This window comes from Megascapheus bottae, chromosome 1, assembly GCF_031878675.1.
Source record: "Megascapheus bottae isolate mThoBot1 chromosome 1, mThoBot2.hap1, whole genome shotgun sequence".
Lineage (NCBI taxonomy): Eukaryota > Metazoa > Chordata > Mammalia > Rodentia > Geomyidae > Megascapheus > Megascapheus bottae.
The window spans coordinates 95,242,649-95,258,878 of record NC_143509.1 but is presented as its reverse complement, the minus strand read 5'-3'; the positions used below and the strand labels follow the sequence as shown (position 1 = coordinate 95,258,878).

Here is a 16,230-nt window from a genome sequence, read left to right as displayed (position 1 = left end):
TCTTGAGCATTATTCTGTGCATTTGCAGATTAAACCTGAGCATAAACTTTTTGATACACAGATTGGTAAACTTCAACTTTCTTTTTTTTTTTTTAATTTTTTGCTGGTCTTAGGACTTGAACTTTGGGCCTGGGCACTATCCCTGAGCCTTTTTATGCTCAAGGCTAGCACTCTACCACTTGAACCACAGCAACACTTCCAGATGAGTTTATTGGAGATAAGAGTCTCACAGACTTCCTGCCCAGCTGGCTTCAAACCTCTTTCCTTACTCAGACCTCAGCCTCCTGAGTTACTAGGATTGCAGCGTGAACTAAACTCCAATTTTCCTTGCCATCATATCTCATAACTACAAAAACACAAAGCACTCAAGAACTAGAGAAAGAATTCTCTAAATGCCCGGTATTTGGCTCACTTTGCTTCACTTCTATTTTAAATGAAAAGTTTATCTTCCACTTTTTTTTTCTTTTCTTTTTTTTTTTTTTTGCCAGTCCTGGGCTTGGGCTCAGGGCTTGAGCACTGTCCTTTCTCAAGGCTAGAGCTCTACCACTTGAGCCTCAGTGCCACTTCTAGCTTTTTTGCTATGTATGTGGGGTACTGAGGAATCAAACCCGGGTTTTCATGCATGCTAGGCAAGCACTCTACCACTAGGCCAAACTCCGGGCCCTATCTTCCACTTTTTAACTGATTATCTGTACTACCTTCGGGTTAATGGAAGAAATGCCACAAACGCATAGACACAAAGGTGGATTTCAAGCACGAGGACTAGCCAAAATCCATCTATTAATAAACAGAGTGAACTCATTGGACATCTGGTTCCTTCTTACTCTGGCTTCTGAAGGTGTAAACATCCATACTGGAGGACTGATTAGTAGGTCATTTTCATTGTCCTTTGTGGAAGTAAACTTAGTTCCGACACCTTGGCTTTTAGAAAGGGTGCTCTTGATGCATATATTCAGCACTTCCATGGTATTTTTCAAAGTAATCATGAAACATCTGAGTGAGGTCCAAAATATATTCCTACCATGAAGGACATATCTCCACCTAAGAAATAACTAGTTTTTAAAGTATGATTATTAATAATAAATACCATTTGAGAACAAAATTATGCTTTTCAATAACACATTCTATTTTTAGCCAAATTAGACTGTCAATAGAAAAAAAAACCTGTGAGTCATAAGGTGGCATATACTTGAATCTTAGCACTTAGAAGGCTAATGCATAAGGAACATTGATTTAGGTCAACCTGGACTACATGCTGACACCATGTTTCAAAAAACAAATGATGATGATGGTGGTGGTAGTAGCAGGAAAAGGAAAAAGAATTATTATTTTCAAAGTAATATTAAGACCAAAAGGGGTTTATTCACTGCCAACTATGTCCATATTTTTTATTTTATTTGCAAAAATTACAGTATTGCATGAAAGTACATGTAATAAATGACCTCAAAGGGCAATTTTTTGAAGTTTCTCAATGCTGTCAATTTAAATGTAAATAAATAATAAGTTAGCATTTTAAAACTTTTCACTGCTACCCAAAGACATAGAACATTTCATTTCACAACACACAATTTTAGAAAATAACAGAAAAAAAGAAAAACAGAATTCCTTCTTAGGATTTTTTTTAATTTTAAACCCTCTAAGTTTTAGACAAAATGCCTCAGAATGAAAAGAAATCGAATCCCATCAATAACTGATCAATGACATTGTAAATAAAAGTAATAATTGAATACTTCTTTTAAGTAGAAAAGATCATGTAGATTTTGTTCCATTTCCAGAAAATACATTGATTTCATCCTCCCATGAGTTAGAAAGTCCTCGGTGGGTTTATCAGCCTGGAATAGTGCCCCCCCCACTGTTTGTCTCCTCTTTCCTTCTGACTCTATTTGACACCTTTAATCTGATAATGCCATCGCAGGATCAGAGCTGATGCCCAAAGCTCTATCAACCAGAATAGTTGGAGGAATCTGGTGGTTTTTCACCCTCATCATCATTTCATCCTACACTGCCAATCTCGCTGCCTTCTTGACAGTCGAGAGGATGGAGTCTCCCATCGACTCAGCAGATGATCTTGCCAAGCAAACCAAGATAGAATACGGGGCAGTCAGGGATGGCTCAACCATGACCTTCTTCAAGGTAAGAACCTGAGGAAATGTTCTCAGCCACTATCATACTCTGGGATACATAGAGAAAAGTAGGAGCTGGTTCAGCTCAAAATAAATTTAAAGGTATTTGATCATTTTGGATGAAATGAAAAGACAATGGCATGACCTATTGGAGGATAGCCCTGAGTCTTCAGAGCAAAGCTTTCTTCTTCTGTCATCTTTTCCATCCTCAGTTGGTATATCTGGATAGACATGTGATCCTGAACACCCTTTCTGGGCCATTCCACTAGAAAAAGACCATTGCTGCTTTCTGAATATGATCTAACTATTCATGAGTCACTTTTATGGGATCCACAAAATGAAGATTTTGACCACCGAGATACTGACATAACTTTCTTCTGTTATTTCTGCTCAGTACTTGAAGAGACAGAAGAGAATGGGAGAGGTGCATTTTAATATTGGAACTTAGTTGGAAAATTGAGCACAAAAACTCTCAGGGAGCTTTGTTCTACTATAACATGGAACCAATGTTTCTAGCCATGATTGAAGCATTACAGTAGCCATGAGTGCTTTATGACGCTCCAGAGAAGAATTATCTTATAATCAGATATGTTTTAAGATCAAATACACATAAGATGAAGTGTGTTTAAGATCAAGAAATTTTTTGTTATTACTTATCTAGAATGATGAACCTGATTTGCTTATGGAAAAAGTTTTAATAACTTTTATTACCAAATCTCAAGCACTATAATTTTCATGAAAAAAATATATTTAATAGACCTGATAAGTTTAGGAATCACGAAGTTTAGCCCTTCACTTTGCATGAAATTAGGATACAACCTTTGGCAGCTAAATTACCTGTTTATAATCATATATCTGGTCCCTTATTGATAAGAAGCTAATACCTTCTTTAAAAAAAAATCACTGAAGGAAAATACACTGTGAGAAAAAAAAATGACACTTTAACCAAAACAACCTAAAAATGCCTATGTGAAGTCTTCAAACTCAAATTATCAAAAAATGAAATTGGCATCCAGGATTGAATGGAATCTTTTGACTTTGGAAAAATACCAATCTAGAAACAATAATATCTGAAATAAAAAGTCCAGAATGACTACCCCATTCATCTATATCAAAGACTTTCAAAGCATTGGGAAAGAAGCGACTGGAGAAAGGAGCAGGAGAGATTCTGTGGCCTTTTAGAGGTAAAGGTCCCAGCATAGATATGAAAGAGGCTGTGTAGTTTTTGTTGTTGTTTGGTTTGAGGGGTTGTTTTTTTTTTTTTGAAAAATGATAGACATGTCCCCACAGATCTACAAGTTTCATTTCAATATGGTTTGCTATGGAAAATCTGGCTTTCAGTTTTCATGGCAGCCCACAGAGAGAGCTATATTAACATGGCCATGAACCATGCACTTCAAGATATCAAACAGGGCTGCTCTCAACTGCTGTTCCCAGGGTATTTTCAGAGCAAGCTACCCTGTTTTATGCCTGCTCTTGAACATGAGGCCCAAAGCATGGTAGTCTCTCCAATCACCAGGCAAATGATGAGGCGGCAATGAACACCGCAGGAAGAAAGAACATGGTGAAGGCAACAGCTTTGTGCCAATGAACCTAAGTACAGTGTGCCAACCCTGAGCTTCACATTCCGTTTGTAAACATTTTGTACTGATTGTCTCACTGTGTCCCTGTAAAAGTCAACTGAGGTAAGTGCTATTATTGCATTGGATGAGGAGGAAGGTGAGCCACAGAGAGGGTGAGTGATATGTTCCATAGTTAACCATGGAAGAGGCACAGTTCAGTCAAACTTCAGAGAATTCCAGGAAGTTCACTCTGTGAAGGGAGGGACCTGGTTTGTTTAGGTTGCTATTACATCATCAGAACATAAAGAGTGCCTGACACATAGAAAGCATTTTTCCAATAAATAATCAGTGTATGAAGGAAGAGGGGTATGTGTCGCACGCACATAAGCATGAGAGAAAGACAGAGCAGGAAAAGTCCACACGGTGAGAGCACTGTTGCTGAAGTCCTAGTTTCAGGTTAGCTTGTGGCCCATCAGCAGCACTATTTATCAAAAAGGAATTTATTTGCAGACAGAGAATAAGGACTAAACCCAATTTCATTTTTCCCTGGAGGGTGGCAAGCTGTCAGAAAGCTTCAGAGGGATACACATTCTTGAGTTCTTAAGCTGGATTATTCCACAAGGAAAAGAACCATTCCAGCCTTTCAGTTCTCAAGATAGTTTCATCCTCAGGATTAAGTCACTGAGTGACAGCAGTTATCGGAACAAGGGCTGGATCCCGACCTGGCTCTGCACTCCACAGTAGCGTCTTTCTGTGTCAACCTGGCATCCCCCATCCCTCGTACCTCATAAAAACAATAGCTTGCTTTGGCTATAGAAGCCAGATGCCTTTCATCGTCTAACCTAGTATTTTGACCAATTGCTGGAGCACACACCATCTGCCTAGATGGTCCTTTTGCCACTCAATCATGGAGACACTTCTAATAAGAAACATCTTCTTGACACATACAGCGTAATGAGTACGCTTGTTCCCAGAACAAAAACAGCCTTTCTGACAGCTTCCCAGGAGTAGCAACCTGTCCCTTTACTTTCAAGTTGATTTTAAATCAGTTTGCAACTACAGAACAGGCAGATGCAGAGTGCTCAGATATTACCAAAATCCGTAATCAAACGAAATACACTGATTCATCATGTTTGCCCTCTCTGCTACAAGCAAGTGATGTTCTTAGAAAATATCTCCTAGCAAAGTGAGGCTACAAGTTGTTCACTAAATTTTCACTCAGAATCTACCCAAATTTTCTTGTATACTTTTTTATCCTTGCAAACATGACGGCTCAGATTTCAGAATAAGGGTATCGGATTCTCAATGTAAATACACACATACTAGTTTTTAGCAACAGCTCATATTTTCAAAAGTTCCCACTATCTCAATTCAAGTTAGGGCAGAAGAATCTGGGAAAAGAAAAATGCATTTCTGAGACAAGAGAAGGTTGCCCAGTTTTTCTTCATTGTTTGTGTGGAAACCAATTACAGTGATCCTCAAAGACTACTTCCACAAAAGAAGTTGAATTGCCATGTAAATAACCATCAACAAGTCTTTGCTTTCAAATGAACATTCTGAAATTCTGTCTGATGTTGCCCATTAATACCAATTAATATTAATGTTTTGTGCCAAGGTCAATTTTGCCAATATTTGTGAAGCACTACATGTTCATAAGTTCATCTGTACTCTGAATCTTAAAGTTTTAAACACAATGGACAATATTATAGCCTATTTTATCAAAGACTGTCAGTTACCATAAGGACAGTTGATAGGGCAAGATTAGAGTAAAGCAAGACATTTTTAACAGCAAACGTTTTAATAATACTTTAATAATAAACCAGGTACAGTTGGAGACATTTTAAAAAATCTTCTGGATATCAGGGGATTATTGATTTATTTTTCTCCTTCTCAAGGCTTCTGATAGTTCATAGATCCTACTTATAAGTCAAATATCTATAATTTGTAACTGCAACAGCCTTTACTTAGGTCAACTTTCAACAAACTCCTTTAATCCTATTTGGGGTAAAATAAATTTACAATCCTCTCTTAATTTTGTTAGTTTCCCTCTCTTTCGCTGGTGGATCTCTTGATTCTCTCCATTGTTTATATAGGCTGAACAGTCAAAGCTTCCCCTAGACCATCAGCTGTGAGTACCATCCCTGTATCTTAGGAAGAAAAAGAAAAGAGCAGTTCTTTCATGTTTAAGTTTGGAGACACAGCTTGGTGGCAGCTTCCGGAGGATCTATGTGATATATGAAGATTCTCTATTTTATATCTGAAAAGACTGCAGCAATAGCAACAAATTAATTCCTTTCCTTCCATAAGTGAAGCAACAAAACACTTCTTTTTTTCTCTCTGTTTTTCATAGAAGGGAGGAAACTTGTTCTTCCTCTTTGCTGTAAATTCATTAATCTAATGGCATTCGCTAGGTAGACTTTTGCAAGTGAGCTAAACTCTCCAGACCTTGATTTCTCTGTCTGTAAATTAAGGCTAACATCTAACTCAGAAGGTCATTTTGAAGATCAAGTGATTTAGAAGAGATAATCTACTTGTACTACTGCTTAGCAAATCATAATCCATTTTATAAACTAAATATTATATAACAATTACCAATATGACTATCATCACTGTCAAATGTTAGCTCTCACTATGAGTTCTATTTTTTCAAACCCTTCAGATTTAAAAATACTCTAATTTTTATTCTTTCTTTACTGTCAATAATCTCTGAACTGTACGCCTTCTGATACTGGACAGAAAGTTCAAAAGCAATACCAGGTCCAGGAGTTTGGCCTAGTGGTAGAGTGCCTGCCTAGCAAGCACTAAGACCCAGGTTTAATTCCTCTGAACCACATACTTAGAAAAAAAGCAGGAAGTGGTGCTGTGGCTCAAGTGGTAGGACTCTAGCCTTGAGAAAGCCCAAGGTCAGTGCTCAGGCCCCGAGTTCAAGATCTAACACTGGAAAAAGACAAAAAAAAAAAGCAATGCCAGAACCCAATATCTGAAAAGAGCTCAGAGACTTGACCAATTGTAGGCCCAAATCCTCAGGACCATTCCCTGAGCACATACATTGCATTAGCAGAAGAACCTTGTCCCAGATGGTAGTTACACAACAGCTGGCGAGGCTGCCCTTTGAATTCAGCTGAGAGGCAAAGCAAGGCAGTTTGATTTAATTCAGCTCCATTTATATTTTTGCAAGATCTCCATCATGGCATCCCTAAAGTTGGCAGTGTTAAGAAATAAGAGATCAAAGGTACAGAATGTGTGGAGTTTAAAGATTTGAATAGTAACAGGGAGAAAAGATGTTTGCATACCAGATACATGAAATACATGTGGTAAGCATCATCCTCAATTTTGTAGGCAAGAAGCACTGTGGACATTAGAATTTTTTAAATTATTTATTTATTTACATTTACTTATTTATTTATTTATTTACATTTATTTATTTATTTACTTACTTACTTACTTATTTATTTATTTATTGTGGGTCATGGGTCTTGAACTCTGGGCCTGGGTGCTATCCCTGAGCTCTTCAGCTCAAGGCTACCACCCTACCCCTTGAGCCACAGCCCCACTTCCTGGACACAATAATTTCTTAGGAGCCAAAATGATGATGAAATACTCATGTAAGAAATGCTCAGTAGAATCTTGCCTTGTAACAAATCACTATCCCCCTAGCTTCAAGCCAGAGAATTATGCAGATTAGATCATGTATCCATCTAAAATGACTTGGATAAAATAAGATTTTTAAAAAAAAATCATAAAAGACTTGTCATTTCTGGCTTTCATGGTCTAGGGATTTTGGACTAGCCATGGGAATAAGGGACTTTCTAACCTTTATCATCTTTTTTCCAGTGAGTGGTTAGATGCCGTCAGCAACCAAAAGACATTTTAGGGAAGTTACTGAGCACTGAACCAGGAGAACTGAAGCAGACAGCTATTATGGGAAGACAGATTTCAGGCAGAAATAATCATTTAAGTGAGCATGAGATGAAAGAAATTTCTACAACTTCTCCACTTAGGAAGGGACTTTTCACATAAGAACTATTAGTGCATGCTCGAGAGAGCCAACTAATTTTACTGCCAGTGTCAAAAGTGTTAGAGATCTGTAGGTGAAAAATGTTTTTGTTTGGGAAGAAATCTGTGAGGTCAATTTAAGTTAACCATTTTCAAAGCCTGCTATATTGCATGGAATGGGACCAATCTTAAACTTACTACAGAAGAAAACCTGAAAAATATTTCAGCAAGGAATTTTAAATGTTGAAGAATCTGCAAAAGCCATACTTTTCTACCAATGTAAGACAAAAGCATAATCAGCTACCATGATCATATTATACCCATTTCATACTGTCTTCCATTAGGAAGACAAACACTCTTCATAAGTCACAATGCTTTCTTCCAATAATCCTTCCTTGAAAAATGTTGTGAACACCCTAGGCCCCCAGAAAACCATCACCCATTTTTTATTTTTGCTTCCTTGTTAAGCCCTATATAAGCCCACCCCCAAATCCAGTCCCTAGCACAACCTCCAGTCCTGCAGGAAGGTCTGTGCCCCTCTGCTCCTCAATAAACAGTCCTCAGCTGTTTTAAGAAAAGAAAAGGATAAACATAAAGTAAGTCATAATTTTGAAAAACCATGGCAAGTTATCAGTTAATGAAAAATGAGATTTAATTTTCCACTGGATGAAGTAATCGTCTCTAGAACAACTCATCTTTGATGTGTTTGTTTCCAAAGTTTCGACTTCTGAATAGCTGTATTTCTGTCTGTGATGATTTTTTAATATTTTGTTTCTTTGTTTTATTTTTAAGAAGTTATAAAAAGAGGTTCTAATCCAACTTATCAATTTATGAGCACAATGCATCTAGATAAATGTCATCCCACATCTTTGGAGAATTTACAAAGTTTTTGAGATTAGGATCTTTCTAAAGCAAAAGCAAATTGGAAACAAAGTCATAATTGTTTTGGTATTTTGTTGCTTAATATGCATCCATTTTGCTAAAGTAGCAAGAAACAAATAGCAAGAATTTATTCCTAGTGTGTATGTATCCCTGTACGCTTACAACCAAAACAGATATGCAGGATCAAAATATAAACATTTGGGGCCGGGCGTTTGGCCTAGTAGTAGAGTGTTTGCCTAGCATGCACAAAGACCAGGTTCAATTCCTTAGTACCACATACATAGAAAAAAGCCGGAAGTGTTGCTGAGGCTCAAGTGATAGAGCTCTAGCTTTGAGAAAGTCCAAGGACAGTGCTCAGGTCCTGACCTCAAGCCCAGGACTGGCAAAAAAAAAATTAAAATATAAACATTTCAATCATAGTTGACCTTAAGTAGAATTATAAATCATCTGATTCTACCAAATAAGAAGATTCTGCATCTTTGCTCTAAAAGCCTATAGCTTCTTTGGAGAAATAATGTGATAATGAATCTCAATAAAAATAAAACATTAGAGAAGGAGTTCCATGAAACAGAGAATCTATAAATCTTATAAAAAGTGTGCTACATCTCAGAGTTGTTCAGACTATACCCCATCACAGACACCCTAGAACTGAAAAGAATGAAGCTAGACATAAGGGAAAGTCTTGCCATAAGGAAAGGACAAACTATAGACAGCATTCACACTTTCTTTCAGATCTCAACTGTTCCACATTCTAATACAGTTTCTAAAGTTCGGTCTAAACAAACAGAAGCTGTTTAAAGTCATGTAAATAGTTTCCAGAAATGATGTCCTAAGTGCAAGAGCTATAGTAACTAGCCACAAGAAATGCTGTAACCCTTTTCTGTAGCCTTGAGCTGGAAAGCTCAGGAACATACCTGGCCCAGAGTTTAAGCCTCATGACCAACAAAGGAACAAGGAAGGAAGGAAGAAAGGAAGGAAGGAAGGGAGGGAGGGAGGGAGGGAGGGTGGGAGGGAGGGAGGGAGGGAGAAAATGTGTTGATCCTGTAGACCATGAGTTCCTGTCTATGTATTACAATGAAATATCCAATCCCTCTTGATTGACAGCATAGACTCGGGAATAATATTGTTGAGTTTGATTTCTGTCTTTAATCATTTCCACATGTAGAAATAATGGGTATATATGATCACCGTGAGGATTATGTATGCATAGTGCTCAGAATAGTGTTTGGTGCACTGCTGTTACTCTGTTTTCGATAAGCAGCTTTTAACTGTCTACAGGCATGCAGTAAATCACTGTTTAGTGCTTAACATGCATAATTACAAGTGGAAATGAGGGAAATAAATAATGGTCATCAACACTGAGACAGTAACTCTCCCTTTCAACAAATCTCTGATGAAAAATGCTTACTCTTTGCCAATCATGTCTTATACATTTCAGCAAGACAGCTTGAACAGAGAATAGGAGTTTGTGGAAACCTGATGCCTCTTGGGATTTAAAAAACAATGAATCCTGAAGGCTGGGAGTTTGGCCTAGTGGTAGAGTGCTTGCCTAGCATGCACAAAGACCTGGTTTCGATTCCTCAGTACCACACACACAGAAAAAGCCAGAAGTGGGGCTGTGGGCTCAAGTAGTAGAGTACTAGCCTTGAGAAAAGCCCAAGGACAGTGTTTAGGCCCTGAGTTCAAGCCCCAGGACTGGCAAAAAAATTTTTTTTTTAAAAAAAGAGAATCCTAAATAAATTCAGATTTAATAAGTGAGGCCTTTTCTATTTTAACAACTTATGCTAAGAGGCTCAGAAGACATTCAAAATACTCAAACTAACTTTTGACACATCCCCAGAAAGGGCAGCCAATCACCATTTTCATTTTTTAAATATACTTTGTATTATCGAATGATTTAGTGGATGGCTGGGACAGTGAATGATCCAGGCTTGTCATTCAAACAGTCATCATGGTCTTTGAATATTTAGCATAGATTTCTGTGAGACATCATCCTATGTTTAAACATTGTTAACATTTGTATCTTAACTTTTTTTAAAAAATCTATTTTAATCTATTTTAAAAAGTACATCTAATTTAGTCCCAAGATATTGTTTTCAATCTAATAAAAATAAACATAGGGAACAGGGCATGACTGAATCATCACTCCTGTACTGGCCTTCCTGCTCTGGCTTTCTGTGTGCCACTTACCATCCCTGACCTCAGGGCCTGATCTAGAGTGATAGGTAAAGAAGCAGGGCTGGAGGGGTACTGAGATAAAAGTCTTTATAGATTGCAGTGGTGGAAAATTTACTTTATCCCCCCAAGGTGCTTGAAAATTCGATAGACTTTCCTAAATATTAATTAAGATATCCCTCATCCACTTTGTTTCCTGTGAAGACTAAGCTTGCTTGCATTTCAAGTAACCTGCAGTTCTAAATATGGAATATAACGATACCACACAAAGGCAAACTCTGCAAATGAAGCACAAAAACTTTGAAAGGAAGCCATGTGGCTCTTTTCTCTCTCCAATTATATCTATCATTATTAGGGACAGAGTAATAAGGAATGCATAGTAATCCCTGTGCCTTCAACTTGACCAGATCCCTACCAGCAGTTTTCGTTCAGAAGAAAGGTTCCATCATCCTTGTTTCAAGGGATAATTAGGTTTCCCTTACAGTTCCTTGGGGAGCCTAGACCAGAGCAACCAACTACTCAGAAAAGAAAGAAATGCATACTGGTAGATTTAAATCTCTGGACTCTGTAGCTCAAAACATAGCACGAAGAACATGATAGCTCAGGACACAATTTGTTGTCAGACTGGGATGAGGTAAGAAAACATAACTGAAAAGAGTTTAGTAATCCAAAAACCCTTGAATATTGGGGTGGCAGTGAATGGCTCAATTCTCTGCGAATTGGGTTTAAGCCATTTTGACAACTGTTGTCAAACTGTTTGTCAACTGTTGCAGGGTTTAAATTGATTCTTATCTTCCTTCCATGTCTTTCACTCCTATTCTCACCTTGAAGGACCTTTTATTTTTGAGTTGAGGGGCTGAACTCTGGACCTGGGTACTGTCCCTGAGTTTTTCAACTCAAGACTAGCACTCTACCACTACACCACAGTGCCACTTCTGGTGGTCAGTTGGAGATATGTGTCTCAGGGTCTTTTTGTCTAGGCTGGCTTTGAACCATGATCCTCAGATCTCAGCTTCCTGAAGCAGTTAGGATTACAGGTGTGCCAGCACCCACCTGTCTTGAAGGACTTCTGACTTTATCCATTAACTAAGAATGAACTGACCAGTTGCTTCTTTTGTCCCTGACTTCCACTGACGAAAATCCAGTTTCCCAACTATCTATGGTATTGCTTTTAATGCAATTTAAATATGACAAACACTGTTTTAGGGAAAGTGTATAGCAAGGCTGATAGATACTGGTGTTTTATGTCCGTCAGACCTACTAGCAGGCTGCCACAGGGAACACTGAAAGCCAAGAAAGAACGCTGTTTTCACATGTTGATCAGGTAAAGTTAAAATCTGCAAAACAATGTGGCTTATATCCACACCCACCTCACCCAAATAACGGTGAAACACCAGAAATACCAGAAAAGGCATTGAATTAAATATTGAGGATCCTAGGTTCCAAAGCTCTCAAATATGAACTAGCTTGGGGACTTTTTTGAAGTCTCTAAGCCCTCTGCACCTCATCTGTAAAAGTGGCAGTTTGAATGAGCTGATCTGTAAAGTCTCTGACAACTTTAAAATTTCATACTTCAAAGAAAAGTTATTTTCCTTGAAGGTAGTATCTCGATGAAGGAATACTTTTCCAAGCTGTACTTTTACTGCCCAAAAAAAAGAAAAAAAGAAAAAAAAAGAAAAAGAAAAAGACTGACCTCCATGCACTGATAAAGTTAGCTCTTTATTATATAAGTTTAGCATTACCAGACTCTTCAAGGCTAAAATCACACTGCAAATGGAACATTGATCCAGATACCCAAAAGCATGCCTGTGTTGTGGAGACACATCTTGAATCTGCAGGTGTCCCTGGGATTGAGGAAGGGACTCCTTATGACAGAATAGATCCTATAAAATGCCAATATCTATAAGGTACTGTTTATTAACTTGTTATTTGTCTCATAAGATCTTTCTCAGGAGGCTCTTCATATGCCCAACTATCCAAACTAAAGCCATCTGTCCTTTCCTGACTCAGAAATCATGCAGTGTTAGGCCAGGGTCTTTTAGAGTTAGGATGCCAGTGAGGTTCTGAGAACATGTATGCATAATTAAACACACTAGATCCGATTCCACAGGTACTTGCTTTATTGCTTATGATCGCAATGCTTGCCAAGGGAGATATAGTATGTCATGTACCAATACAGACTGACATGTGAGAACCAGAGTTTACTTGAAAACATAGATAATTCCTGTGATGGCTTTCATCTTTGAAATAAATGGAGGGAAGCATTGATGCAAATGAAGACAAATTCAGAGGGAAAATCTTGGAACAATATGGAAATTACAGAGGAAAATGCAAAATGCCTAATTATAGTTCACTATTCAAAAGAATAGAAAACTCGTATCTAAGCAAGATGAAAATGTAGGCAGTATATTTAGACAAAGAAAAGAAGATAATGAGGTAATGATATCTATGTATAGATGCATATTTTATATCACATACATAGTTAATTATTGAATCTATTAAAACACTGACTGAATAGGACCGGGAGTTTGGCCTAGTGGTAGAGTGCTTGCCTAGCATGCATGAAGACCTAGGTTAGATTCCTTGGTACCACATACATAGAAAAAGCCAGAAGTAGTACTGTGGCTCAAGTGGTAGAGCTCTAGCCTTGAGGAAAGCCCAAGGACAGTGTTCAGGCCCTGAGTTCAAGCCCCAGGTCTGGCAAAAAAAAAAAAGCACTGAATAAAGGAAATGATAAAAATCATAACACACAGTTCGAAATGAGCTACACAATCCTCAATATCTATCACGATGCATTCATAGAAGAGATTTTTGGTCCAAATACTAACTTGCAAAGAACACTTGCATTTCAGATTTTCTAGAAAATAGGACTGTGAATGGTAGTGCTTTGACCAGTAGAGAATGTGAATGATTTATGCAGGTTGGCTTAGCAAAGCAAGACTGGGGCAGGTATTAAAACTATGCCACCAAAAAGGACAAGACAACACCTTGAAGTTGACTGACCAAGGAAAAATGCAGTAAATGGGCAGTCGTGGAGAGTAACCCCTAACACCTTAGTGGGCCATCGTGGCTTGCTCTGACACACCCACAGTTCATTAAACAAGTGCTATTATTGATACCAATGTTTTCTCTTTCCTGACTGAAAGCAAGGAAAGGACCTTGAACCAATGTCTCTACATCAATCTAGCAAGGTTCCATTTTCTCCATAGATGCCCCAGGGCCTCTGTGGGATTTTTTTTGTTGTTGTGAAATGGCTCTTCTCAGCCACCAATCGAAGTCCTAAATCTATCCATCTCATTCTCCCACCTGTGGAGAAAGAATTTGTGTATAATTTGAGCTATTGGAATATCGAATAGCTTTAGGCCAAACATTGGTCAGCACTCTTCTGCTGTGGGGGTGTGCTTCTGTTTCTCTGCAGAAATCGAAGATATCCACATATGAGAAGATGTGGGCATTCATGAGCAGTAGACAGCAAACTGCTCTCGTTAAAAACAGCGATGAGGGAATTCAAAAGGTGCTCACCACTGACTACGCTCTGCTGATGGAGTCCACCAGTATTGAATATGTGACACAGAGAAACTGCAACCTCACTCAGATTGGGGGTCTCATCGACTCCAAAGGCTATGGAGTGGGAACGCCTATCGGTAAGAGGAACAAGGTGACAGCAAAGATTGAGTTGGCCAGGGCCACGGCTTTATACCACCTAGTAAGAGAAATGCTCATTTCAATTGGAGGCCTGGTGTGTACTGAAAATTCCCAAATCTTTAAGCTAATGAACCTTCAACTCCTCCTTTTTCCATGTTCTACCACACTATCACTATTCAAAAGCATATAGATTTGGCGATTTGGCCTCCAAGCAAATACGTTCAAGAACACATTTTCCCAATTAAGCCTCTTCGTATTATCTTCTTCAATTCTTGTATATCTGATTTTCAGTAATTTCTTCAAATTATAAAGGAATGTTTTTTTTTAATTTCTTACATCTTTAGATGAAAACTAATACTGCATATAAAAGGATAGTGTTCTGGCCGGGAGTTTGGCCTAGTGGTAGAGTGCTTGCCTAGCATGCACAAAGACCCGGGTTCAATTCCTCAGTACCACATACATAGCAAAAAGCCAGAAGTGCTGCTGAGGCTCAAGTGGTAGAGTGCTAGCCTTGAGAAAGTCCAAGGACAATGCTCAAGCCCTGAGCTCAAGCCCAGGACTGGCAAAAAAAAAAAAAAAAAAAAAAAGATAGTGTTCTATATCAATAAATGGGGAAGCAAGACTGTTTATCAAGGCAAAGGAAATCTGAAGGATAAATTAAAACTTGCTCAGGAAATAAGTTAGGATTAGTCAATGAAACTACCAAAAAACAATAACTACTTCTATTGATTGTTTGGTTCTATACTACTGCCCTCCCCGGGAAACCATTGCCAGTTAGATTATATCTATACAACAATATCATTTTCCTTGATAATCACATAGGCATGACTAAAATATTTCTAAGGAGCAATTTCTGATATCCTTTATAAAGAAATCTGCCTCTACTGCTTGCAAATTCATAGAAAATTATATGAAATAAAGTTCTATTATGAAAGTCATCTGCTCCTCTCAAGTTAATCTTGGATAATTGGAAAGAAATCAAGGGGTCATCCAAACTACTGGGCTAATCCAATGAGAAGAATAATTATAGTCCAGGCAAATAATTAAAGATCTAAAGTGGATTTGATTTACTTATATGCATTTTGTTTCAGTTGTTGTCTGTAAGGAAATATCCAGCTTGGTAGTCAGAAATTGAAATCTTAAGATCTCTGTTCATCTCAAGCAGAGTGACACTCATTGGTTGAGGCTTTTGTAGAGAGTGATGATAACAAATGGCAATTGGTTGAAGTGACATTGAAAAGCCCGAATTCTCTAAAGAAAACCTTTCTGTTCAGTTATACATGATGATCATACACATATGAGAATTTGAGGACAAGCTTGTTAAATATTATATTTTTTCAGGCCAAAGCATCAAGTCCAGATTTTAGGAAAAAATTTCTAATGTTTTTAATTTGGTGGCACACTGTGACACACCAGTAACCCTAGCTACTCAGGAGGCTAAGATCTGAGGATAAAGGTTCGAAGCCATCCCTGGCAATACAAAGCCAAGAGACTCTTATCTCCAGTTAATCACTAGAAAATGGGAAGCAGGGTTGTGGCTCAAGGGTACAGTGGTAACCTTGAGCTGAAGAGCTCAGGGACAGCGCCCATGACCCCCCCACAAAAAAAACAATAAAAAAAACCTGTGGATCCTCTATTCAACTTAACATTCTTCTATACTAACCCAATCTAATTAACCAATTAAAGATCAACTATCACCAATATTTACCATGAATAAATAATCAACCGAAACCTGGTTTCTTGCTATCTCTGTGGTATTACAATATATGCTATGGGAAGTTAACTTTATTATTACTGTTATCCTTAATAGAATCATTTTGGGACTTGATTTTAAGGTAAAAATCTGT

General features: G+C 37.9%; 1 protein-coding gene across 7 annotated transcripts in view; it reads left to right on the top strand.

The window, feature by feature from the left end:
• Grik1 (glutamate ionotropic receptor kainate type subunit 1) overlaps window positions 1-16,230 on the top strand; it is a 353,747-nt gene that overhangs the window by 316,398 nt on the left and 21,119 nt on the right. For all 7 annotated transcript variants that reach the window (XM_090348515.1, XM_090348492.1, XM_090348500.1 and 4 more), the window contains 2 exons: window positions 1,916-2,133; window positions 14,157-14,382. In XM_090348515.1, the coding sequence (XP_090204641.1) occupies window positions 1,916-2,133; window positions 14,157-14,382 (444 nt within the window). The remainder of the gene's footprint in view (window positions 1-1,915; window positions 2,134-14,156; window positions 14,383-16,230) is intronic.